Below are 27,962 nucleotides of genomic sequence, written 5' to 3'. Positions count from 1 at the left end.
CAGACCGCCGTCGCGGCACAAACTTGTCGGGCCCGACTGTAGCTCTTGTTTCTGGTATAGACCTTGTAGCAGATTCCGTTGAAGCTGGTGTAGCCTGGTGAAGCGCAGCTAGTACTTGATGACCTTTCCTCTCTGGTAACTATCAGTAACGTTATAGAAGAACAATGGATTGCTGCATCATTTTGCATTTTGTAACATCAACAAATATTACGGTTTGGGGCTACACTGATATCTGTAAAGTTTAGATTTATAAGATTTCATCATACTTAAACCAATACTATGGTAAAATAAACAGTAAACAGTACACAAAAGCGCTTTAGCAAGGGTCATATAGGGTGGTATATGATATACAATCATATGATTATTTTATGCGTTGCTTTTTTAGACTTAAAGTTGTATCTCACTGCACTTTGCGTCACGCTTGCGTCACTGGGGTTTGAAAGATACTTGACAAATTTCAGAGATAAAGAACAAATTTTCTTCTTTTTGTGTATTTTGTCGTCTTTTATGTCCTACTTTTACGTATTACGCAATATCTAAATCATTTTAAAAATCCGAGAAAATAACAAAACAGTGACGCAGTGAATGAACCCAGCAGTGACGCAAGTGTAGTGAGATACCACCTTTAGAGGTATCTTACCTCCATCACCAAGCACCCATAGAAACATGTCTTGCAAATCGAGGTGACAATTTTGATACTTGAGCCCCTCATATTGCAAAAGGTATAATTATTGTCCTCGTCGTAGAAAGACTCAGAGTCATACACAAGACCAAGATTCTTTCAGCAGCGACTAACGTGTAACTAAAGCTTTCATTTCCAAGCATTCAACAACGTATAGACTGTTGAGCTACCTGGTGTGAAGGCGAAGGATCTACCCCATCGTCCGTAACTGAAAAAAAGGATGGACAACACGTTTAGCTTCACAGAATATTCCAACTAACAAATTGTTGGCAAGATATTGAAATCCAGGAAGGAAAATATTTCGGCAAATGTTACTGAAAACCCTCTATGGCTTACTCATTCGTTTGGATGCCGTTCTTCCATGATCCATGGTAAGAGTTCTGTCCGGGCCATCTGTGCACGGTCACCTGCCCACCTGCATCCGTGATCCTACCGTCATGGATAGCAGCATGGCAGATACTCGAATCCTGTCAAAGATGAGCATCCTTTTCAGTGATTCCAAAGTGTGCGTTGCCTGTATTGTAAGTCTCAGTTGACACCAAGAAATGTCTCAGTCCTGAACTAGCCTCCTTCGCAGACTTCGGGAGCGGTGGCGTTTTCGTTTTTTTTCTGGGGGCACACTGATTCAGGATTTTCAACATGGGCTAAGGTTCTCTATGCTGGGAAAGATAGTTTTTTTTTTTGCATCAAAGCTCCCCTTCCCAGCATGGAGAACCTTAGCCCATGTTGAAAACCATGAATCAGCCTCAACAAAAATAGATTAAAACGCCGCGGCTCTGCGAAGGAGGCTATAGCCATTGGAAACGGTGAGCTGCAGTGTAATTTACACAGTCACCTAATAATTTCCAGTTGTGAATAAATAGTTCTAAGTATTGAGTACAGTACTCACATCAGTGTAGACACCAGTCCCCCAGACACAGTTTCGGCACCCAGAGCACCCGACAGGACAACTCACTCTGTGAAATGGGGGGAAAATTGTGTCTGACAGTAGAACAATGTTCCAAGATGATTGGAGAGATACCTTTAGGGAGATTAAGAATAATGTGAATCTTTAAAAAAATCTTTGTTTGATAAATAATCTACATTATCTACCAATGACTTCAGGTAGCATGAACCTCTTGGTGCTTTTACAAATACGTCACTTGTTTCTAAGGTCACGTGCACGTGATTGGTCATTCGAACCTGCCGAAGGTTGTAAAAAAGATAGCTTAGATTCTGTGGGTTTCCTCTTCATTCTTTCACTCTTCATTCAGTAGAGAGACAGCTTAGATAACAAGAATGCATTGTATCTATATATCTTGTCTTACGTGAAGGTTTGGCCGTTGAAGTTGGTGGAGTCTGTTCCACAGTTCACGGTATGGACCGGGCCTTGGTTTACCAAAGAGGTATCACACTGCAGTGAGTTCCAGGTCCCGGCAGATGGCGCTGTGACACTACTGATTGTTCCGTGGGAAGGAGGTGACAGCGTCGGGCATTGAACAGCTGTTTTGGTGAAATAAAATTTGGAACAAAATATATTGCTGTACTGCATTGATGAATTGGCGAATCAGAGGGACAGAAAACTTTGAATACAATTTTACGTATCATAAAGTGTTTTCTCAAAGCTATTTTTCAATCAGAAGACGCTGCTCATAAAGAAAATCTTCCTAGATTTCTGATTTCAAGTTTGATGAAGTATTGAAGTCGTTGGTTGGTAATGATAAACCGTATTGGACATCTATCACCTTTAATTACTTTAAAAATCAAGAAGACCACTTAGAGGACCGATAAACTCTGATCTACATGGACAGGTAGTCACTATAGACAGGATTCTTAATGCTTACGTCAATGGAGGAAATTATCGAAGTGACCACAAAAAAGCAGTTACATTTGCCAAGTGGTTCTTATGTTGGGGCGGTCAGTTGTACAAAAGGTTTGACCGTATGCTACAATTGCATCACAAAACAGAAGATGAAAAGACCGCTTTGTTCGATTACTTTGCTGCTGCCTGAGTATTTGCTAGCGCTCGACGTACCTGTACAAGTTGGAGGTTGCGCACTCCACACTCCCTGTGGGGTACATGTGATGGAGGAGGGACCGCTCAGAGTGTAGCCGGGTAAACAGGAGAATGTCATGGTGGAGCCTGTGGACATGGACCCGTACATCGAGCCGTGCGGCACCACCTGTAGGGCAGGGCAGGAGCCTCCTACATGGACATCATAGATGGATAGAAAACTCAAACTTCGTATCAAAATGTTTAATCAACAATATAACATTATGATGAGACATTTTATTAAGGATGATCTAGTGTGTCTTTGGTCACTGAACCCAGTCGTTTGTGTTTCAAGAAGTATCGTATGTTGAGACAAGGGTTAGTCATAATGCCTACACGTTAGCTACTTAATATTATAACAACTAGTAGATGAGTTATAGAAATTCCGGCACAAAAATACTAAATATGGCCTTATTCTAGTCTCCTTCCCAGACTTCTAGCAGTGCTGGCTTTTATTTTTTGAGGGAGAGCTGGTTCGCGATGCCGATTTTCAACATTGGCAAAGATTCTCTTATGCCGGGAGACAAAGTGGCTGCGCGGAAACTCAATCATCGATTTTTCGACACAACACATCACAAATCTGACGTCAGTTTCGTATTCTAGATGCAGATTAATGCATTAGAACGACGCATCAGTAACAAAACGCATTGACATCACGATCAATAACAAGATACTAGACACCTACTCTGACAGATAGGTCTGTTGTTGGACCAGCTGCCTGACGACTCGCACGTCGCCGAGCTGCTACCCAACAACGTGTAGCCGGGGTCACAGGAGAAGTACACCACGTCGCCACCCGTCATGACCGGAGAGCTGATCTGACCGTTGGAGGGGGCGTCCAGAGGTGGGCACATCAGAGCTGGCCGGGGAAAAATGTTAGGTAAAAGGTAAAGCAGTTGAGGTGAATCATGATGTGCGTTTTTTTTTTTCAAATAGCCAGTGGTCACGCAATCGCGGCTTCGCTACAGCATCAAGCAAACCGGGTCAACCCTTCTAGAAATTGTGCCTTTTTTACGTGAGATTTTCACAAAGCTTTGTGTTTGCATTAGTCTAGGTCAAGTATCATCGGAACCAACAACGTTTTAAGTCGAGTATCCATTACACAATGTGGATTCCTCAACAGACGTGCAACTGACTAATAAGATGTCGAACCTTATCTTGTGAGTTCAAACTACTTCAGAATCTATGCAACACAGTAGATCTGTAAAACTATTCAATAGAAGCTTTACTGACAACACAAAAGCACACTGAGGCTTTCGTATGGTCTACTACAAACTACTAAACTCTGCAATATATGAGAAACCATACTTGTTTGACAACAGGACCCATAGAAGCCACTCGGGCAGGTACAGGAGGCGCCGTTCCACTGTCCCCCGTTCTGGCACGCCGTGCCCGGGCATGGTTCAGTCTTCTGCGTGTCCCCAACACAATCAGCGCCGCCGTTCGCAGCCGGCCTGCACCGGTACCGGGTGTAGGTTCTCGTCCCCCCGCAGGTGTTCCCACAGTCGGAGGAGAACAGAGACCAGGACGACCACCGGCAGTCGACGGGCGGCGGGCTGGTGGTGCTTCGGCGCCGACGTCTTCGGCGACTACCGCTACCGTCGACTTCGTGACCGATGAGCAACAGCAGTGTCAGGACCGCCGCCGTGAGCAGGAGGGCTTCTCTTCCTCGCATCTGTGAATGAAAAAAAATGTTTCTGTTGGTTTGTCACATTTGAGAGATCTTTTCCTCTGTTATGGGGCGGTCACATTTGGTTGATTCGTCTAATTTTTAGTTTTGGTTCTTTTAACAACATCTCGAGATACTTTTAACGTGTGTTATTTTGTGCCACAATAGACTACTACGTATATATCGACCTCGGCATTGCGTTTTGAAGTCTTTTTCATACATTACAAAACAAACGTAACATTACTTAAAACATTTATCAAATAAATACACCGTACCTTTTTAAAATAACTATGGCGAAAGAAAAACCGTATAGTATAAAACGTTAACCATAGCGATGTTAGCAACAAATAGACATGGTGGCATGATGGTGGCCTTCTGGATAAGCTAGTTGACTTAGGTTCTAAGTTCGAATTCCTAGCAGGTCCCCTGAGCATTGGGTCTTTAGGAAAGGCACTTAACACCGTTTACCGATTGCCCGGTTATGCAAGCAATTACACTATAACGTTACAACACTGACGTGAGAAATGATGTGGGATATAAGGGATTTGGGCGTCTTTCAGCTTGGTTACGTTTAGTTTGACCACTGATATATCAACCTTCCATTTTAGACCTTGACTTACAAGCAGCCAAGCTAAAAGAAAACAACTCTGTATCAGGTTGACAAAATACTTTGTAATATATTTACTTCTAATCAATTACGACTTAATTATGTGACACCATCTATGTAAGTAAACATCACCGCCCACTTTGTCTGGACTTTTTTGTGGTCTTTGAAATCATGGCATGTAAAACGGGGGGGTCAAAAAGGTTTATAACCGTTAAGTTTATAACAGGTTCATCTTTTCGTCAAATAAGTTTAAATTTGACACAAAGGTAATTTCAACTCATTCGAAGAAAAATGATCCTGCTATGAACCCAATGGTATTACTTTTTGAATCCACCTCGTTATATGTGTTATGTACATCAAACCACAAGTGTGTTATTGCAAATAACACAATGTTTTACTTCATTTGCAATTGGAGGTCCCGGGTAAAAGAGTGTTGGAAATATTGTGTCATTAAGCTAGAGGAAGAAACGAATAATTATTCACAGAATTAAATAAGTACAATCTATAGGGTTAAACTCCTTTCCACTGTCACAAAGAGGTAATTTTTGGGTAAGCATTCCCCTTCTTTGTGCCCTTGAGCTAACATAAAATACTCACAGCACTCATTTCTTTGATCAGGAACCACTTCGACACTGAAATTGCTTTTAGAAAACGAGTTTCTTTAAGAAACGAATATGTTTGTTTTCAGTGTACAATCTGTAAAATATTTTTAAAATGAAGAAAATGTAGTTTGCGCATCGTCTTTTCACACTTGAAATTCTGCTGAGTTCAACTCAACTTAATGATAACCCGAAAATGAGTTACATGCTCCCCATTGTATTAGGCGGTGACTCACCTACAGCCTATAGCTAAAACGGTAGAGCGCTCAACGAAACTCAAAGCGTGAGAAAATCTTTCGTACACGAACTGAAACATTTTGCAGTCTCCAGGCCGAAAAATTCCTACCGCACACAGCACATTTTACATCTTGTTGTCTTTCAAGATCACATAAGACTTTCTACTTGCTTGGTCTTCAATAATTAATTTCTATCTCCGGGTCATGGATTTGGTGGTTTGGATACACACTGTTTTCTGCTACCTTGATGGGTCGTTAACTGCAAACCGAGTTATCATCGGTCCACATTAATTACCATAAGTATAACACGTCCCCTGGTAGTAATGACCTTAAAGGGCGGTATAATGTTGATTTTCAGAGCGTCGCACAATAAAGTTGTAAGTGTCCATTTTTCAAAGTCAATGACAGACTCAAGTGTGCGTCATTACATAGGTGTACATGGATGTGTTTTACTCGTTCTCATTGAAATGTCGAAAATGGCATTTTTTTTGGTCGAAAAATAAATCCGCTTTATTTTCAGTAAAAACTACCTGGTTTTGTAGGAAAATTCCTCTTTTAACCATAGCCAAAAAATGGCAACTTATTATTTTCGGTCCCATTGGTAATACATTACAGGACAGGTAACAAACGTTACCGGTAACGTTTGTTACAACAGTAGACTTTACCCTGTTTTCTTCTAAAGGACTCATTATTGACTACATCACTTGGGTATAAGTGGATGTCCCTAGGGACATTTGAAAAGTGGGCAGCTTTTTTACACCAGGTCAAATAGAAAGCTTAGACAGCATCAAACACCGGTAACGTTTGTTACAGTCGTTTCTGTACAACATTTTTTTAACCAAGGTGTGATACAAATAACAGTCAACAACCCTTTCTTGTTTCTTTAGGAAGCCGGAAAAACTGTACAGAGTCACAAAAACGGTAATTTCTAGTCTTATACGTGGATAACAAAACCTTGGCAACCATCGTACTAGTGGTGGTAACGTTTGTTACAGAATCTGGCGACAGGCATAAACCACCTCACACAGCCTCCAAGGTCAGTGATAGTAGCGATCTGACGTGATCGGACAGAGGGCCTGGGTAGCTGGTTTCACCTACTGAACTATTATTCTGGGAACTGAATTGTTACATGTTTGCCTGCTATTTGAATTCTTCGTTTCTTCTCAGGCGACAGCCATTTTTTAGGAGTTGAAATCCCACCCGAGGCTGTAATAACCTTCTAAGACATCAACCAATACGAATGTTGTTGTGCATCGTTTGTAAAACATTACAGGGGTTGTGGAAAAATGAAGGAACCAGTGATGTTGTCTATAATTTGCTCCATATCAAGGCGTAAAGTCAGGCGACAGCATTTCGACATTTAAATGAGAACGAGTCGTTTACCTGACAAGATATGAAGGACCTTAAGGAGACTGGTTAGCTTTCCTTAGTTTTCAAAAAGCATGAATTTTTTCGGGTTTTCTATACTGCCTGTTGTGTGCCAAGTGTCTATATAAATTTATGTTCTTGCGACATGACCTCCTATTGTGTGTAATGTGAATATGGACTTCACAAAACACAGCTATCCTTATTAAACTGTATCATTATCTTATCGTTAATGAACTTGAACATGAGATATCTAAATGTTGACTAACGAAAAAAGCAATGACAAAAGATTCTTTCATCTAGACGCAATCTTCATGCCAGCTAAACATGAAAGAGCTAGTTGTCTTGACTGTAGACACCTGCTTCATGTTTAGCATACAATGCGATGATGAATGTTCTTCTACTACATACCGACTTCGTGGCAAGTCAAAAATGCAATTAATGACATACTTTTTCAAGCACCTTAAAGAACACGACAGTCGGCCTCCCTTGCAATTATCGCTAAAGCAGTAAAGGTGGTATCTCACTGCACTCGGGGCACCGAGGCGGCACTGCGGGGTTCGAAAGATTATTCAACGAATTTTAGAGATAAAGAACGAATTTTCTTACGTTTTGTGTATTTTGTTGGCGTCTAAGTCATACTTGTACGTATTACGCAATGTCTAGATTATTAAAAAAATCGGCGTAAATAACACAACAGTGCCGCAGTAAACGAACCACCCAACAAATGCCACACCGGTGCCTCAAGTGCAGTGAGATACCACCTTTAGACATCATATTCACCAAAGGCTTGACCACTTCTTACCCCGATGGTTGTGACAATAATATGTGTAAAAAAAAGGAGAGAGATTTACACTCGTAGCCCATTAGTCATGATTACTAGCATCATGAAAAGAGAGAAAGGTAGGACAACTTTGAAGAAACGTTGAAAGTACGTATAGATATCTAGTTACATGTACATGTGATCAGTGCTCTTTGCTCACTGTGTGACCGTGTGGTGGATTGCATTCGTCATAGGCTGTTGTATGATTTTGACGTCACAAATATGAAAGAAAATGCTGAGCAATGCAAAATCTCAGAGTGTATATTCATTTACAAGTTGTTTTGTTTCGGGGGACAAAGTTGGTCAGAAGAAAAACGTTCAAAAGTCAGTTTTCTCGCAATAGTTTTAACCTAAATACATGCAGGCAATACCGGCCGTGCGGTTTGCGTACAGAGGTAATCAATCAGTAAGTACCTTACCTTGATTTCTCTCCCAACCCTTGCGGTGCTTCCTCACACTTGGTCAAACAACTGCTCCCACCTGCTTATATAGGGCACCTGATGTACGTCAGCAGGTCTAAAGTCTAGAGTAGACAATGTACGTGTGCTATAATTAGTCTTACTCCACGTTACAAAGTATCATCGCTAGAGTAACCGTGTCAATTTTGTTTTGCAGTGGATGATAAATTCTTATTTTGTTACACTCTGGAATTATCAGGAACACTGACCTGGCCTGAAAGTCGTGGGCATTTGTGGATTTTGTAGGCGCGCACTGAAATCCATATTATGTGAACTACAGATAGATGCTTCAGAGTACCCTGATGGTATTTATTGCCACTACGGAACAGGGGCTTTACCACCCCACGTTTGAAAACACAGTTTATCGTGATCGCACATATTCCAAACCGCGTCGAAATAATCATGTTGCCATATCAACGTATAAATTGGCTTCCATAAATGTGTTCTTATCTTCCTAACCATCTTTCCCTAATTGTAATAACTCCATAACAAGGCCAAACAAACTGATATCGAGGGGCAACAACGACGACAATTTCAACCGCTTGATACATGTAAGTTTATTTGCACACAATGTATGCAAATATTTGCATGTAATATGTCGTTTTTTTATGATAACGCTAGTACGATACTGAAAAAATGTTAGCATATGATGGTAGATAGACGACGGTGGAGAAAGAATTTGATAATTCTTGGCTGAAATAACCTGTGGGGCCTCTCGGCAACGACGAAATTACCTGAGGAAAGGGTTAGAGGTGACCACATGCTGTTTGTCCAATCAAGACAGCTGATACATGTAACTAAAGAGATAACATGCTATCCACGCCATGCCATTGTGCGTAGTGTTTCATAACAAACATTTACATTTATTTTTTTCTGTCTAAAAAAAATGCACAACCGTGGTAAAAATAACTTCTCAAGGTCAGTCAACGAAATCAGTACCCTGCTAATAACGACGCAAGAATTTCAGCAACTATTGGATGATAGTACAACGGGGGGCCAAAGGGAAGAGGTAAGGACCTGTCTTTTTACAATTGAGTTTTCCTTTATCACAAGACATTAGTTTTACAATTCTAGAACGTTAGGTAATGGTTAGGTCACGTTTCCAAACCAGGGTCCAACCGGGCAGCTTTCAGGAACGAAAATTACAATAAAAGAGACAACAAAACACACAGAACGTAACAAGATTAGTCAAGAGAACAATTTGTGCATATTCCGTGATAGACACTTTTCTATTTCGTTTCTGCAAACATCCCAGTCGGGGCCCCGGTTTGGAAATGTGAGTAAAAATTAAGATTTTGCAAAAATGACGTGCCTAGCTTTTTTCCTCTGGCAATCTTCTCCTGCTAGTGTTATTTGTCATAGATGACTTTGGAAGAGAAAAAGAGTTTGAAAAAGAGAGCATTTATTGTGTTTAAGACATCCGACTTCAACTTAAAGTCGCACGTGTTATACCAAAGCGTCATTCTCTTTTAAGTCTTTGGTGGAGCTAGAGGAACATTACATCTATTGGTCAGCTATCATCCTGGCTTCCTTCTGCCCCATCTTGTGACGAACCCCTCCCCGACCGGCGGACGTAGTTTCTCCTGCACAGGGAAAAAACACAGGTGTCTGTGTTTGTGTAGGGTTGCCAAGTTTTGCTGTTCTTTACTCCAAAAGCAAGTTGGCAATCGGTAGGAAAAAAAAGGAATCGCTCAACCTATGCATAAATTTCGAAAAGACAGTAAGAGGTGCCGAAATAACATTGTCTTGGGTAGTAGACCTTGCTACGAATAATACATGTAGTACGTGATCACTGCGGTGCATGTATTTGTGATTGGATTTATTTTACTTACAACAAATCATTCGCTCTCTGAAGTTCTTCAATCTTCTTTTCTGTAGCCTCCATCCACTCCTGATACTTTTCACTAAACTGTGTCTTCAACTGCAAGAGTGAACATGACAATGAACGCTAAAATCCGTCGGAAGTCAAGATTGATTTGGGCCACCACTCACAAGCGTCCTCTTCCGGTCAATGTCAAAACTGCAGGTGCATACCTTCAACTGATATTGTTCCTCCATCTCGCACCAGTGAGCCTCCTTCACGCTGAGCTCCTCGTACAGCGCCTCTATCTTCTCCTCCGTTATCAACAGCCGTGACCTCAGCTCCATGTTCTGATCGTTCAGCTCCCTGTTGAGTGTTTCTTCTTCCCGTAGCTTTTTCCTGAGTGCCTCTAGCTCTTTTTCGTGATCGCAAGGAGGTACCTATCCAGAAGGAAAAAAAAAAGAAATACTTCTCTTATCTTTCTGGATATTTCAACAGCAACAACTTGGCGTTGCATGCAACTCGTGCAAAACATGTTGTACTTGTTTCCACAAAATAAAAAAAAACGCTTTACATTGTACAACTTTTACTGGTTTCGTTCAAAAATACTGCATGAAACCTCTTCTAAAAGAAAGCAAAGTCAGGCCATACATAGTCCGTTTGTAGGAACCCTAAAAGTTTGACTTTTTACCTGTTGTCCCTGATTTTCCTTCCGTAGCCGGTCCATTTCGGCTTGATGGTCCAGTTTAAGTTTCTCTAACTGCCTATTCAGCTCAGCGACTTCCCTGTCTCTTTCTGCAGCGCTGTTGTCTAACTTCTGCTGTAGCTCTGCAACCTTACCATCGTCGGCTGACTTCGCGGGTCTTGTACTGCAAGGAGTTCAGAGACGTATCAGCCTACCACAAATTACTGCTACCAGATGGATATCATCTTAAATACAAACGTGATTCTCGCTGAAATAAACTCCTTTCATTGGAATAACGAACATGTTGGATTTTGCGTGAAAAATAACGGAATCATTGTTGAACATTGTGGTAAAATATTTGAGTCTCTCTCCCTCTCGAAATCTCATTGTTATCCGAACCAATATTTCTGCTTTACAGAAAGCTATGTCATACATTGATAACGAGAATCACCTGAATGGGTCTGCTACACTGAGGACCTCCCGCTCTCGTTTCAGTATAGTTGTGTTCTTGGCCTTCCTCAATTCGTCCAGCCGTTTCTTTAGTGTAGCGACTTCCTCTTCTAGCTATGCAAGGAATCGGATAATCAGATGTCGAACTCCATAGTAGAAGAAAGGATGTTGATATACAAGATATTGAGGAGTGGGTTAACGAGAAAATTGGAAAGTTGTGTCAACAGCATCGACTTAAAAGAAATAAAATCATTTTGAAGTAGTAAGAAGTTCACAAGCAGCCCTGGTCAGATCACACCGACTTATAGCTAGCTGGCCAAACGTGCAGGGGAACATTTACTGACAATTCAGGATATTTTACGATGCTGTTTCTCCATTACATTAAAATCAAGATATGTTACTACTACCACGCTAAAAATAGTTCATAAGGACACAACGGTAACAGGATATCCATGACGTTTGGTAACGCAAGAGTGTAGTTTAGCCTATGATTATGAATACGCCGTACAACGATCAATACATTTTCGGGAATGCTGGCACTTAAAACAAATAAATGCATGTTTCTAATATTGAGGAATAAAAAAAGATACCTCTTTTACTCTGTTCTTCAGGAATGCTCCATTCGTCCGTGCCTCTGAAGCTCTCTCTCCAGACGGACTCACCGACGTCTTTGTTCCCTTCTTAGTGGCTGTCTTGGACGCCATCTTGGTCTTCTTTTTGTAAGATAAGAAGTGAGCTGTCAAAGACCAAGACTACTCTTCTGGTATCCTCAGTAGTTCAGTTGTGGTTTCCAGAACATTCAACATGAGTCTTTAAACGGTTAGACTGTCGGAATGGGTTCCTTTAGTTCCGACATAAAGCAGGTAGGTCTCCTATCTTTTTGCTTCCGAGTTGCAGCGTAGCGTTTTGACACCTGTTGGCTATGCAAATACAGGTTGCTAACACTGCCACTGCCACAGGACAAGCCATAGGGTTCCGAGAAGACGCAGTGTTTCTTTAGTATTCCCAAGCTTTGACACAGGGTCTGCCGTGAAGATGTCGTTCCAAACCTTCTTGTCCATGAGCTGAAACAAGGTAACGATTCCACAGTTAGCACCTCTCGGCTTGGTGGCACCTGGCGAAGTTTGTTTATTCAAGTTAAGGCTAAAGGTTAACAAAGAGGATTGTGGGACGAAACTGAACAAGACGCTCATTCGAAGTGCCTTAAGTAATGCTAAGGCCACATTTCCAATCCGGGGCCCGACGGCCGGTTTTGGTGAACGAAAAGTATGATATGAAAGACAACAAAACACACAAACTGTACCAAAAAATTATTCAGGATCGTAGCTTGAGCATATCTATTGACATATATAACGTTACTTTTTAAAAAAAATTTCCGCAACCAGCCCGACCGGGCCCCGGTTGAGCTAACCGTAGAATAAACTGGTGCGAAAAAAGGAGGAATCACAATTCTATGACGACTTATACCTGGTCTCTACTGTAATTCTTGGCGGACTGGAAGAAAATGGCCAGAAAAGGAGAAATATTTCATCTGAGTGCACAGGAGTGCAGGTTTAACGGCCGAATTTCTGTAACGGAAAATTGTGTACCAATTTTACTTTTTTTTTACCCGCGGAGTCACGGCTGGTAGACAATAGACGGTGCTCTGTATTTGAAGCATGGGTTCAGTTACCTCAGTAGGCAATATTTCTGCCGATATGTTTCATACATGTATGTAACGTGTATTCACATATGTATTTGGCTACGGACACTTGGTCTGATGATGATTTGTTTTTTTCAGAGGCACGCAAAGGTTGGGGAGGCTTACTGACTCCAACACTTAGTGTTACGAGTCTGATACTGATAACAAACCTGGCGGTTGGAAACATTGCGTGTGTTGAAACTAGTTTTCTGAATCTTCTATGGATGATGTATTGAATACAGTTTTGTGTGGTTTGCTAGTTAGATTAATATTCTTTTTTAATGAAAAGGCCTTCAAATGCTACGGGTACGGGCATTTGCGCCTGTATCCGACTTTTCACGGTTATCAATCAAATGCACCGACCGGTACCAACGACTCGTCAAAGTTTGATATCATCGTTTGTGTCGTCATGAATACTTCTTTGACATCTAAAAGCCAATAAATGATTTGAAATAGTGTTTTATGACGTACTTTAATACGTAAACTCATACTAGATGAAAGCCAGAAGATTTGGTTTGTCTATTTGCTTATTTGGATGCAAACAAACTGCGTGCACAAATAATCATCCAAACTATATTTCAAGGATATGAAAACATAGTTAGCAAAAGAACAACACGGAGAAAATAACTCTTCCATCACACCTCGTTTAATACCTCATGGTGATAAATCCTGGGTTGCACAGAGTTGTGAGGATGGTATCACGCAAACCTTGAATAATTAAAGAAATGTAGTCAGTATCCTTTGAATTATTAAACTCGTCGTGCGGATACTTTATAGTCGCCGTCCAAACCAAACGGGCATGTCGTGATTAAAATCTCATTGACCTCGAGAAAGGGAGTGATTGATCATGTTATGGTGATAACTAACTTGGCAACTTCATTCGTTAACGCCCGCTATGGTGGTAAAAGAGAGCGCATTAGAGATTTGCAGGTAACGTTATACATATTTCAGAAGTGGAACTTGTATCCTAGCGGACTGAGGGATAAAAGAAACCGTTAGTACACAACAATTAGTTTAAAATCTAAGTACCACGCAGAGAAGAGCTAAGCCGCTTAGCGTCAAAGTAAAGAGCTGTTGAGGCAGGTTGTTTGACAGGTGGTTTGTGTTGTCATAGCAACAACAACATCCGGCAATAGTCGCGCAAGGAACAGTGGGTAAATTCCAAGATGGCGTCAAAACCGAACAATCTGAGAAATTTTCTCCGTACTTTTCTCGTAATAGTCGAAGTTTTGTGAACGGTCGGCTGCTTCTGTGACGCCATGGCAAGGGCCGTGACAAGTTCAAATGTTCATAGAAGTCTGGATAACCGTTGTTAAGTCACGAGGGCTTAGATTCGGAGGTGAGGTTAGTTTTCTTACGTGATTTACGTTAATCAGATTATGTTCCATTAGTAGTGATTTTGAAGTGAAAAGCTTCCATTCAGAGGTGTTGTTGTTTCGGTGCTCTTGGCTCTTGAATGGCAGCTGGGTGAGTGAAGTGGTGATCGAGCTGAAGAGAGACTGTTCACGTTAGAATGACGCACATACACGCACATCTGGTCTCTTGGTTTGAATTGCGAGATTGAATTTTTGAAGTTCTTTTGAAATTCACCTCAATTTTTCAATGTGAAGTTCTGTTCCTGTATTAACTTCGGATTTTAGCTCGTTTTGACAAGTGTCAATGCCAATACGCGACAATCCAATCTCGTTGGGAGGTCTCGCGAGACTGTAATCTGGCCGCGCGCGCGCGTGATTTGACAGTCGGACGGTAACAGCCTTCAGCAGCCCAGCGGCTAACAATGGCTTCTCCCAGCATCGACTCGATCGAGTCAACTTCAGAGATTCGTTGTGCTTTTATTTGGCAACATCCGCCGGTAAATCGGCATGCCATGAGCAGATAATATTGTTGTGAACCTATGGACTCGATATCGTGCTGTAAATTTGCAAATTTCTGGTCATTTTCACAATTTTTGACGGGCGGTTTATGCTTGCTTGTCGTGAGAAAAACGTGCATATAGGTGCGTCGCCTTACTTGTAGTTACTCGGATAAGTTTGGCTCAAGCCGTAAAAATATCCCACAAAAGCGTACAAGTACCATCATTGGATCCTTGTAGATCCAAACTCGTAAGACTTTCGGCGATTTTGACCGTAAATTAGTCGATGGCAACATATCGGCCTTTGGGAGTTTACGCGTACGTGAGTTGGGGAGGGGGGCGTGTTTCCGCGTATATGCGTTCGTTTTGATCAAGGCGGAGTCACTTTTCCGACTATGATTTCAGTTTTCGCCAGATGAAACTCCACAAAAACGTGAACATATCGATGTAGGGTCCTTCTGGGTAGAAATCTAGCATGGTTTCAGCGGCTTTGTGGCCGACTTTTTTGGTTAACGTAATATGTAATGAGTGGGTGTGTCTGCAAATGTATAACGTTTGGCATTTGCTGTTCTTTTTCAGATCAACGCGTCGCGATCGAAATTCACATCAGCAGGGAAATACTGCAAATCATATGGATGCAATAGCCGTCAGTCCAAGTGTGTCAATGAAGAGAAAGTGCCAACATGCATCATATTTTTCAAGATCCCCCCAAATGTACTTGATGATAACACGTTACTTAAGCACTGGGATTGTCTGGTAAAAAGACAGCTCGGAAGGGATAATTTCACCATGAACATGAAATTAGAAATGTGCGTTTTTAGACTTTTTAACGGGAAATGTGTACATCTACTGCATGTATTTCCAGTAACGCATTCGTGTATTCATTGTGTCCCCATTCAAAGAAAGGACTCACGCTAAAATAGGCAGTCCAAAGAACAAAGGTAGACAGCAGTGCAGCACTCAAGACGTCACACAGGTACCACCACCAAGTGCAAGGGAATGTCTATTGCTGTAACTTAAATTGGGCGGACTTCGTTGTCTACTTTGGCAGGGATAATTTATTCTGCGAACGAATTAAAGTAGACTCAGAATGGCAGAAGAAGAATATCCCAAAGCTTGACCACTTTCACAAAACAGCCATACTACCGGAGCTGTTCACTCAAAGAGCCAAAGGAGGTAAGAAACTCTATGGTATGTATGAAGAAAGACTGATTGTTGATGCAGAGTGTCCAGACCACTGCATCGGCAGAATACAGTGGACTACTATGTATAGCACAGGGAAGTGGACACCTTACGGCTTACCTGTCTTAGGTCTGAGTAGGACGATGTCTCATTTGTTGCAAAAATTATGCCACACAAAAACAGTCAGAGATGTTGAAAGTTCATATTTTAATACAATGTACATTTGAATGATTATGTGTATGAAACATTACCATTTCCCAAAAGTATTACTTATCGGATGCTTATTTTCGTCAATACTGTAAATGCTGTGAGAACTTGTCTATCATTTGGAAAAAACACTAATGATATATACATGTAATTATCATTTCTCAAAAGCATGAGTTGCAAAGCTCTACGAGATCGAGTAAGAACATATGTTAAGACATCTTTTATAAAACATGAAATACGGCTATTGCAACCATATGATTTGCAGTATTTCCCTGATGAATTTCGATCGCGACGCGTTGATCTGAAAAAGAACAGCAAATGCCAAACGTTATACATTTGCAGACACACCCACTCATCACGTATGAAGTTAACCAATAAAAAGTTGCCCACAAAGCCGCCGAAACCATGCTAGATTTCTACCCAGAAGGACCCTACATCGATATGTTCACGTTTTTGTGGAGTTCATCCGGCGAAAACTGAAATCATAGACATAGTCGGAAAAGTGACCCCGTCTTGATCAAAACGAACACGGAAACACGCCCCCCTCCCCATCTCACGTACGCGTAAACTCCCAAAGGCCGATATGTTGCCATCGACTAATTTACGGTCAAAATCGCCGAAAGTCTTACGAGTTTGGATCTACAAGGATCCAATGATGGTACTTGTAAGCTTTTGTGGGATATTTTTACGGCTTGAGCCAAACTTATCCGAGTAACTACAAGTAAGGCGACGCGCCTATATGCACGTTTTTCTCACGACAAGCAAGCATAAACCGCCCGTCAAAAATTGTGAAAAATGACCAGAAATTTGCAAATTTACAGCACGATATCGAGTCCATAGGTTCACAACAATATCATCTGCTCATGGCATGCCGATTTACCGGCGGATGTTGCCAAATAATAGCACAACGAATCTCTGAAGTTGACTCGATCGAGTCGATGCTGGGAGAAGCCATTGTTAGCCGCTGGGCTGCTAAAGGCTGTTACCGTCCGACTGTCAAATCACGCGCGCGCGCGGCCAGATTACAGTCTCGCGAGACCTCCCAACGAGATTGGATTGTCGCGTATTCACAGCACTTATCTCCTCAACGATCACAGCACTTTGAAGAAAAGCAGTTTTGGTGTTCTTAATTAAACTAAATTTAAAGAAAAAAATGTTTGAAAATGGAGCGTGCTATCCTCCCCATGGCGTTTTGGAGTTTGGGGTTAAAATCTGGTAAATCATAATTTTCATTCAATTCCAAACAAAAGACAGTGATGCTGTCTGAAAAGTCTAACTGTTTCCAAATTCTGTCCAATTTCTTGAGTAACCGTTACCCTTCATAGCCTTCCCAGAGATATTTATATCATTTGTAATGTTGTGAAACAATTCAGAGCATTGCCATCAAATATGGTAGAAGCATCTTTAATAATGAGATAGCTTTTACATCACTTGATGTAACTGATATACAGGACTTATGTGCGATATAACTAATCTGCCAAAATTGTTGTGTTTGACCTTTATCAATGCAGCAACCTACATCTGCCATTTAAAAAAAAACAGTGGATTTCAAGAGATGTACTGACACAACATCAGAAACCTTTTGAAGTGAAATAGTAACTGTTACCCTTGAAATTGTCTGACACGTTGCATTATCCTTTGCCAGCAATCTGAATGCAGTTAACTCCATGATGGCTAGCTCCAGAGGAAGTGGACAGATGACCACTCACAACAGTGACCAGCTGCTGGACATGTTACGGCAGGAGGTCATGAGTCAGGGCAGTGATCATCGTCCTGGTGACAGGAACAAGAGTGGAGTACAGGACAGTCTGGATACATACAGGTACATCGTAGTTTATCAGTGTGTTAATGCCTTGGCTATGGACAGGAAATTGTACCAAAAAAGCAGTTATTGACAAAAACTGTAAGAAGTTCTTTGAATATACATCCGTACAATGAATCTGAGTGATGGTGCAGTTAGTAATAGTAGAGTAGTTGCCTTTGTATTGTAATCTGTATGACTGTGATTCCGCTTCAGCAGAGCAATTCTGTGATGTAATCATACACCATATAACAGCAGATGTCACCACTGAACGATTTTATTTCTTAACAAATGCCCTAATCCAGATACAACTTAGGTAATGATCTGTGTGTAATTTGATCCTTTATTTCATTCAGGTCCGTCAACGTAGACTCATCTTCAGATGAGGAACAGGAGGAACGCTACCCTGTGGACAGTCCTGGCCAAAATCACCAATACTCACAACACAGCCCCCATCTTCCTAACCAACCAAAAGCCTACAGCCACAACAGAAATGTTTCATCAGAAAGTGACCGTTATACGGTTTCTACATCGCAACAGACAACGCGACAGCAAAGAACTGGTCCCGGGTCTGTGCAGCGAACGGTTCGACAGCTTGGAAATTCCGATGATGAGGATGACAATGAGGATGTGAGAGATAGTCTAGAAGAGGAGGAGGATTCAGCAGAAGAGGAGAATTATCAACAGCGACTGAAAGAACGTCTGAGGCAAGAGCAGGAAAGAATACAATCAGATGACAGTCTAGAAGAAGGGGAGGATAGTCCCTCAGATTCGCTGGATTTACCAGTACTAAGTGGAGGGGGAAATAGTTCTGAACACTCTCCATTGTCAATAGACACGCGAGGGAGCGATCGCTATGAGGACTTAGAGGGAGGTTCCAAAACCCCCGGTAAGGATCCCTACGCAAACCTGAGATATGATCCCAACTGGAAGGAAAGGGGCGCTCTGATTGTCAGTACGCCATACGTTCAGGAGGAGTTGAAAGCCAGGACTAGAATGGTGGATTTTGAACAGGATTTCTTCCCTGCAGATTCTTTAGAATCTGCGAACAAAAACCCACTAAGGTTAGGAACACCCCATCCCACAAGGGATGAGGACAACAGCAGAGAGGAGAGTCGGGGATCAGAAGATTCACGGTACACTCTTCAAACAGACAGTGGTAAAAGGAGTGTCTCCAGAGGAAGTTCTGAAGACAGAACACCAGTGAGAGACCACAAAGGTGGAAAGCAGCGTTACTCTAGTCCTGAGGAGGATGACACAATTGAGCAAGAGGAGATAAGGGAGTACCAGAGGGCTCTAAAAGTAGGAGAGCCGAGAGTTGTTCCCTACAGCAAGCCCTTCCCTTCTCCACCTCAAGCGCCTTATGCTCAACAGCCAAGTTCAAATGCCTACCATTGGCCACCAGCTGGGGGAGAGGAAGAGGAGTCAGGGTATCACAGCAAGAGAGATGCTGAACAAGTCAAGCAAAAGCACAGACCTGTTGGGCCTGTGGGTTATACAAGCCCACGTGCTGTTGGTCCCGTTGTTCAGAAAGCAGCGACGCCCGAAGAATTTGAACAGTCGAGTTTTCCGAACGATGAGTACAACACTTCCTCAGACGTGACCATCACAAGTGGCATGACAAACCAAAGACCTGCCGTGGAGAAACCACCCCTTCCCAGGCCGCCAAAGACTGAGAAACCGGCACCAAAATCCTTCATAGAACTGAACAAAGAAAAGCTGAACAAGCAGGATGCAAAGAAAGGAGGGTCATACGCCAGACGGTATGCGCAGAAGAAAGCCCTACATGAACAGCCTCCCTCTCCTAGAAGGAAGAAGGGTGGAAAGAGTGAAGTTTCAGAACCCAATCAAGAAGAAGATGTGGAAGATTTTTCCAACATGACAGCAGAAGAGGTGTGGCAGCTTAAGCAAGAGAGGCTGAGACAAGCCAAGGAGGCAAAAAGTGGTGTTAGGAGCGGTAAGAAATCCAAGAAGAATAGCAGGACTGATGCCTCACCGCCAAGCAAAGCATCAAGCGCCAGCTCAACTGCATCTAAGAACTCACAGGCAAGTCAAGGAAGTATGGAGCTAAGGTCCATCTCACAGACCACCACTCAGGTGGACGCTCCACCTGTCAGGTTGCAAGGTGCACCACAATACTCCCCTCGTGATGCAGGCTACCAATCACAGGCTCTGCCTCCACAGATGAACCAATCACAGCAGGGCTTGTATCCTGATGGTGTTCAGACATCTCCTCGGGCATATCAACCTATGCAGCCACCAATGTATGCCTTTCCAAGCCAACAGGCACCCATTAATGTGAACATCAATCTTAGCTTTGACCCCAATGAGCACAGTCCGAAACACGGACAGGCAGGGAACAGAGTTAGCCCCAGAGTTACTGTAGATACACAAGGGAGGCAGGATGAGTATCAGGACTCTCCTGACACAAATCATCATTCTCCAGATAGACACAGACAAGATGGGTCACCACTGGGACATAGACAGGAGTTAGCCTACAACAGCACACACGGGCCACCAGAAGAGATGGGAGGATATGGCCCCAGGTCTCCCGAGTCCAACAGGTCTCACCCTCAAATGAGGGACAGACAACTCAGAAAGGAGACAGCGTACACGACTCTGTCCGACCCTACTGACAAGTCTAGCCGGGCCTATAGAAGGGAGCGGACATATTCTAAACCCCTTGAAGAGGGTCATGACTTTGACTCGGAGCCTGTGCAGGGGTCGTATGCACAGATTCACCAAGCCGAAAGGAGGCTGATGCAAGAGGAACAGCAGCACAGACAGAGGTCTCTGCCTGGTAGCGGTGTAAGGGTCGAGCCGTATCAGGGTGCATATGCCGGCCACCAGGAAAGGCCTGACCACAGGGAGCAATGGGCACAGAGGGCAGGTCAGTATGAGGATCCTTTTAACAGTTCTCAAGAATACGAGGAAGGTCCGCACACGTATGCTGAGATTCATGGAGCAATGAGGAACCAGGAGGGAGCCCAACAATATGGTAGTCCTCGAGGGTCGCGTAGTAAGGTGCAGCAACATCCTGGTGTTCAACATGGGCCACACTACAGGTCACAAGGGCCACCTCCACATCAAGGGCCACCTCCACATCATGGGCCACCTCCACATCATGTGCCACCACAACATCACGGGCCACCACAACATCACGGGCCACCACAACATCACGGGCTACCACAACATCATGGGCCACATTATGGGCCACAGGAGCAACCTAAACATCTTGGCCCATCACAACATCATGGGCCACATGCCAGAGTAATGCAAGGGCCTGACCATGGCCCCCAACAACATGGACACCATGAATGGCATGTAGACCCCCACCAACCCCCTCACCCTCCCTTTCCCCCCTACCTGCGCAACGTTGTTAGACGTTCCAGCGAGGGAGACATCGTGGACCTCTACCAGCAGGATGGCGTGAGACGAGAGTCCTTCAGCCCGTATAGCAAGGTCCCACCAATAGGCCTTCATGAAGAGAAGAAAGCTGCCAAGAACACCATCAACCATGCAAACAAACAAACTCTGAAGGCCAAGAGCAACTCAGAAGGTTATCTGGCTTCCTATGCCAAAAGTAAGGCCTTGGCAAAGAAGAAGCCAGTGACGTACAAGGCTTACACTGTTCAAGATTACAAGAACCTGAAGAAAGACATCAGACTAGGAGGGCTGGGGCCAGACCTGGACAGAGTTCAAGACAAGGTTGGTCATTCTGTAGGCAAAGAGCTTGGACTGGACCTTTCTGTAAAATGCCTGATATTTTTGCACTCAAAGTTAGCATATACAATGTATATCAATAAAGCAAGCACTCTCAGCCATTAGTTTCCTACCTGAAAGGTCTACTAGATATGTTATATGCATCCATTCTAACAATCTTACTTCTTTGGCATCTTTGGTATCTACATTTGTTGTTTGACATGTACATGTACATTTGCAAGTAGATTTAAAAGTAGGGTGTTATGATTGGTCTTTGACACTGGGAAGATTTGAATGGTAACATCTTTCGGAGGTGTTATGATTGGTTTGTGACACTGGGAAGATTCAACTGGTATCTTCAAGCAGCCACCTAGGCACAGTGGTATTTCTTTCCTGTCGCTCTAAACACTTAAAGCTTTGATTCAAAAGTTTTGTCCCATACCTGATGATAATCAGGCTATGTCTTCCAAGGTTGACAAGAAGCGCCGACAGAAGGAATATGCCGACTCCCTGAGACAACAACATGCCAAACAGAAGGCAGACTGGCAGAAGAAGAGAGATGAGCAGCCTTACTACCAACAGGAGGAGGAGGATGACCTCTACTCAAAGAGAGAAGTCGTGAGTCATTACTACACTCTCTTGTTTCTCAACAGGGTATGCATTTTTCATTGACACAACACAGCACAAATTTGACCTTCTCAAATCTCTGTACATCGGTTAACCCTAGTTCACCTTTATTTGTAGGGTAACCTATATCCGCTGTACCTAAAAACAGGATACCTAGGGATGTCACGTTGATGGACGCTAGTTTCAAATTGCATTTTTTTCAATATAATGCAGTTTGAGACTACCATCCATCGACTTGATATCCTGAAATACCCTGGTGTTAAATACAACGGATAAAGGTTACCCCGCGAATAAAGGTGAACTAGCGTTACACTTGCAGTTTGAAACTTCAAAATCTATTTTGTTGAAAATGATTTTGAGACATTGTGCAGTGCTGTTATTTTGAGAAAAATGCATACTTTGCCGTTAAGGGTAATAAAGTAGAATCCTAGTAAGGATCCTTTGTAGATAGGCAGAGAAGCACCACTAACCAAAAGCACCTAGATAGCAAAAAAATGCACGATGCACCAATGTCCCTATACTAGTGTCCTCTGCAACTCCCTTCTTTAAAGCATAGAAATTTAGACTCTCCAAAATTCCAAAGTGATCCTTGCATGTATTGAATATCCAATTATGCAGCAGGAGATGGAAGAAGAAGATGATGCCCAAAAAAGGAGAAAGAGAGTGAGTATTATGGGATGCATATATATTCAAACGTGGCTTCAAAGCCATGTGCCACTCATGCCATCTCATTAATATGCATGCAGACTAATCCTCTCATTCTGATGCTTCACTGCAGTTTGCTCATACTAAAAGCTTGGAATGGTGCCGGCATAACCATAATATACATCTCAAAGGAATAAGACTAGACTAATCTACTGGAGCCCATGCACATCATGAGCTTGATGATGTACTTTTTATATTCATGGTTCTGGTAGCAAAGATATTACTTATGTGTGCCTGTCAATAACTTAAATGCTCACACAAACTGGTGACTTGACTTTCATTCTAAAGTGACTCTCATTTAGATATGGCATATCAAAATGCTAATGCAAAAACTAATTTCAGGCAATAAGATGATTTTTCTGGTCAAACTGAACATGTAAAGTTGTCTTGGGTGCAGTGAAGATTATTTTCACTAGAGGGCTCTCTTCACTTGAATCCCTACCATCTATGGCTCTGCTACATCATTGAGTAAGCACTCAACATGCTTTTGTGTAGATGGATGCTGTTGGACAGTGTGTAATGTAAGACCATTTTCAGGCCTTGCAGTATGCCAAGAGTGTGCCAAAGCCCAAGCCTGCACCTCCACCCAAGGCCGTGACTGTCCTGGAAACCCAACATACAGACACCGTCCCCTACCATCATCCACCACCGATGGAGAACCACACACCAAACATAATGAGGATAGAACGGGAAGACCCTGCACAGCCTGTGCCGAGCCCTGTACTGTCGGAGATCCAGAAGATGAGGATGAGACACGAAAAGGACAGAGCAAATGCGGAGGCCATCCGCCGGAACATGGGCTCCAAAGTACAGGGGGTTGTAGACTCTTAGTCAAAGCTGGAGGAGACTAAGTTGATACATGTACATCTTTTCTAACTTCCATTGCAAGCTGCCTTCTGTCAGTACAACCAACTACTTTGAACGATTCGTACAGACCAATTTATAACCTTGGTTTTTGGACGTTTAAGTTAGAATTCGACAGGAGGATTGAAAAAGAGACCTGTCCTGAGAGCAAAACATGAGTCTGACTAGGTTTCCTTCCTGAAATTGTGTGATTTGATGAGTTGGACTTTACCTTCAGACATTGTATTCAATAACGTTATTCCAATGACCATCATCTTCGTATATCCAAAAAGTTTCAATGAAACGATTTTGATTGTTTAAAAAAAGTTTTCCTCTCGGTCTAGAAGTTTTTCATTGGTCCTGCACAATTGTGCTGTCCTACATTTCTAAACCCCAGCCAGGTACCAAGGTTACTAAAAGTCATGCCACACTAGTCAGTCTGCACCTGGGCTTCAGGTGGCCACTTCCTTTGTGTGTTTGCAATAACACGCCCGCATGGCATATATTGTGCACAAAGTAAGTCATACTAACTAGAGCACCGTTGACCCAACCCCAATCCCAGCAACAACCCCTTTCAAGAAACATTTCCTGTGGCGAATGCTTTGTCCACATATCTTTCTGTCCTCTATGATTCCCTGGGATGTTGTGACACCAGTAAAACCTGAGAATCAGCTCAGAAACAGGCCATTGGGAATATATATGTCAAGGTCTGTTGTGTCTTTTGCATCTCCAACAACACAGAAACAGTACACAGAGGTGCTCCCCCACTAGGGATAGGGTATAGGAGTACTGAATGGCCCGTTTGCACATAAACTATGGTGTAAATATGTACAGTTGGATTAGTAATTGTTTGTGGGCACATTCCAAAGTTTCTCATGTACAGAGATGGTGCGAAAAATTAGGGACCATTCATGCAAATCTTGATAGTTCAGGAAATAGTTTAAAACTATCATTGAAAAGCCTGTTCCATTGTTGTAGGTGTCACATTGCAAATTGTGAATGTTGATATAAAGTGTACAAAGTATACTAGAATGTGCAATCACAGAAATGGAATAATTTGAACACCATTATGATGTAATTATACTAATGTTCGTACTTCAAATTCTATCTAATTGTCTATGTACAGTTTTTGTTTGTAAATTTGTTAGTGACTTCGTTGTCAACATGCTGTGTCATGTGTTTGAAGTGTAAACAAAAGGCTTATGGATATGTATAGTGGTCGTTCCCTATATCATTGTCCTATCAACAAAGAACAGGTGCGAGCACGTTGTGCAATTTACAAGGCAAACACCCCCAATAATTGTAAACCACCATTTAATGGAAATTGCTGAACATACACACCTGTTCTCCATCCACCCACCTGCTGGCCACCAGGACCGTTCATTTATAGCTTTATTATGCCGTGTAGTTCCTGTGTTGCTTTACAGTGTGAAGGGGGGGTGGGGGGTGAATGTCATGCCAAAGAACGTTGCCAATAGATCCACTTTTGGATGGAGCCTATGGATGACACCATTTTATGGAAGGGTAGAAATGAACTGTATTTTTTTTATTGTTTGGTGTGTTTTGACTGAATCATTGCCATTCATGCAATCTATGTGTTGTGCCACAATCTATAAGTCACATCAGATGTATCAATGTAGAAAATACTGGTAGTATATGTACAGATACTGTTGAAATATATTGAGTGTATATAGGATAAAAATGAACACTTAATTGCAAGTATACATGATAAATCAGGCTTGTTCCAATAAAGGAACAAATAGAGGAGTCAGGATGTAAGGATGCAAATTTTTATCCACAGTAAGACCCATCAATCATCAATTTTATTCTTCGTTAAGTGCTGTCACACCCCACCATTGTTTCCTTTCTGAAACAGTGTTGTTGTGCAAAATTCAAGAGAGCTGTTTTGATTTGTATACGATTACTGATCCTCAAAGGCACTTAAAATCCTATGTATCTAGAGGTGATGTCCGGTTTCCTGACTAGCCATTGAGTCTATGAACTCCAGGTGTGAAACTTGTATGGACTTCCGGCATTGGCCTTTTGACAGCCGTAAAGTAGGGATATCTACAATTGATGTGTTTGTGTTTGGTAAGTCACACAGGTGTTCACACAGGTAATAAATCAAACAGGTGAGCCCGACACCTTAATTACCCACGGCCTACTGAAGTCTTAACTTGGGTGCTGTTCCTTTTGTCGTAAGACAGCCATGTATAGTGTGAGTTGTGTCCTTTGTAACGTACCAACTGACAAATGACTAGTTTTTATGGGTCGTGGCCAAAACCACAACATAGGTAATATATTGTTGGTAAAGCAACCTTTCGAGATGTCTTGAATGCCATCCAGCAGATGTTTGTCTTGAACACGGAATGCACTGTCTTCTTGACAGACCGTAGTGTGTGAAGAATGTTAAGTTGGAAAGAAGCAACGTTTAGATCTGTCAAATACTTCCAGTGCTGATAGCTCATTTTTCAAAATCAAATTACATTTCTTTTATTTAACATGATGGATTAAAGCCTAAACTGTATATTGAAAACTTTAAAAACTGGCTGGTCTTTGGTAATAATAAACCACTTGGATATGTTTGCAGAAGAATAGCTGACCTTGCAAAACTGTCCAGCCAAACAAAATTTATACACTGGCATAAACTTTGGATGTTATAAAAGTTTGAGCATCAGTTTATTGGTTCTACCACATGGGATGCATATATCTTTGTTCAGGGTGTGTCAAATATTTCATTGAATTGGTCTTATCAAGGTTTCTTCCACAATGAGTGCTATTTGATGATCTGGGAACATTGCATCTGGATGGGTCTATGGTTGAATCAAACTGTTTGATCTTTTCATCATATTGGTGAGCCATAAAGTGAGACATTTACCTGTAAATGTAGTCATGTAATGGGCCATATCAGTTTATTTCCTTGGTTCTTGGATTGTTTGAAGTAAAAATTTAAAAGATGGAAACCGAGGGCTGGGAGGAAAACTTGAGCCTGGCCAAAGGCTAACTGTTCCTGAAACTTTGTGTATCGATCAACTTATCAAGGAACAGCCTTCCTCCCAGACTGTCATTATCAACTTTTAAAACTCTCTCCAACAAGATTTCTCCAGTGTCAACCCACTGACGAAAGATGCCGAATGGCTGTCTGAAACATCTGACCATTTCCAAAATCATATCCAGTTGCTTGAGTGACTGCTTTTTGGAGAGTCTTTATCATTTTCTTCATTGTCATATTTTCAATTCAATCCGGGAACCAACGAATTTAACTGGATTGGCATTTACATGAGGTGGTATGCTGTAGTCATTTGGCAAATGTCACTAGAAAAGTTGTGCAGTTTCAAAAGACCTTTTTGCAAACAACATGTACTTGCTAATTACCATCAACAAGCAGGTAAGATGGTTTATATAACCACCTCAGGTAGAACAATAGCCAGTGGACACCTGGGGGGCCTGTAGATTACCATCCAGAGCACAGCAAATTGGTTGTTTGATCAGGCTCAGGGCCAAAATCTTATGCTTGAGCCTGTTTAAAGAGAAGGGGGGAAGTTGAATCCCAAGGCAAATTGGTATAGGGGGAAACCATTTTGTGTGAAGGTGTTTCGAAAGGAGGCTGGTGTGTGCAAGGAGGTTATAGAATCATATAGGGAGACCCCCTTGGTGTGTGTGAGTGTGTGTTGGTGTGTGTGTGTTGGTGGGGGTGGTGGCAGTGAGTCATTTTGAGTTTGTAGATATCTTTAACATCTACACCCCAAACTTAACTTAAGATTTGGGAGATATGATAGATATGGATTTCTACTTCCAACATATTGCAGAAAGTACAAAATTTTTCCTTTCTTAACTGCCTTTCTGCCCGTCAAGTTAGAATGTTCCACCCTGCACCTGAAGACTTAAGAGTCTTAAGCAATTATGCACTTTATAGATCTCTTTGTTCCTGTTCTAGTTTAATTCTATCCCCTTA

The 27,962-nt window shown here is 42.2% G+C and overlaps 3 protein-coding genes across 9 annotated transcripts; 1 reads left to right on the top strand and 2 right to left on the bottom strand.

Annotated features, from left to right (window-relative positions):
* Positions 1–1,985: 1,985 nt before the first annotated feature.
* Positions 1,986–4,389, bottom strand: LOC118414707 (E-selectin-like). Its single transcript, XM_035818940.1, has 4 exons — positions 4,023–4,389; positions 3,400–3,573; positions 2,697–2,867; positions 1,986–2,164 (listed from the first exon to the last, which is right to left on the bottom strand). The coding sequence occupies exons 1-4, from the start codon at positions 4,387–4,389 to the stop codon at positions 1,986–1,988; spliced, it is 891 nt and encodes a 296-aa protein (XP_035674833.1).
* Positions 4,390–9,003: 4,614 nt separating this feature from the next.
* Positions 9,004–12,564, bottom strand: LOC118428324 (tropomyosin alpha-3 chain-like). The gene is made up of 6 exons (XM_035838376.1): positions 11,998–12,564; positions 11,409–11,521; positions 10,964–11,141; positions 10,506–10,712; positions 10,304–10,392; positions 9,004–10,054 (listed from the first exon to the last, which is right to left on the bottom strand). Exons 1-6 carry the CDS (start codon positions 12,109–12,111, stop codon positions 9,982–9,984), a joined length of 774 nt encoding a protein of 257 aa, XP_035694269.1. The 5' UTR covers positions 12,112–12,564; the 3' UTR covers positions 9,004–9,981.
* A 1,586-nt stretch (positions 12,565–14,150) lies between these two features.
* Positions 14,151–26,162, top strand: LOC118414581. Of its 7 annotated transcripts, XM_035818753.1 has the most exons (7): positions 14,530–14,555; positions 17,975–18,151; positions 18,487–20,592; positions 20,623–21,838; positions 22,289–22,450; positions 23,078–23,122; positions 23,702–26,162. In XM_035818753.1, the coding sequence occupies exons 1-7, from the start codon at positions 14,545–14,547 to the stop codon at positions 23,993–23,995; spliced, it is 4,011 nt and encodes a 1,336-aa protein (XP_035674646.1). In that variant the 5' UTR covers positions 14,530–14,544; the 3' UTR covers positions 23,996–26,162. The 7 variants fall into 7 exon arrangements, with proteins under 7 accessions (XP_035674654.1, XP_035674662.1, XP_035674646.1 ...); XM_035818761.1 differs by lacking the exon at positions 14,530–14,555 and adding an exon at positions 14,151–14,427 and having other exon boundaries at positions 18,487–21,838; XM_035818769.1 differs by having other exon boundaries at positions 14,507–14,625; positions 18,487–21,838.
* The last annotated feature ends 1,800 nt before the right edge of the window (positions 26,163–27,962 follow it).

This window comes from Branchiostoma floridae, chromosome 1, assembly GCF_000003815.2.
Source record: "Branchiostoma floridae strain S238N-H82 chromosome 1, Bfl_VNyyK, whole genome shotgun sequence".
Lineage (NCBI taxonomy): Eukaryota > Metazoa > Chordata > Leptocardii > Amphioxiformes > Branchiostomatidae > Branchiostoma > Branchiostoma floridae.
Note: the sequence above shows the minus strand (reverse complement) of the source record. Positions and strands in the feature narration are given on the sequence as shown.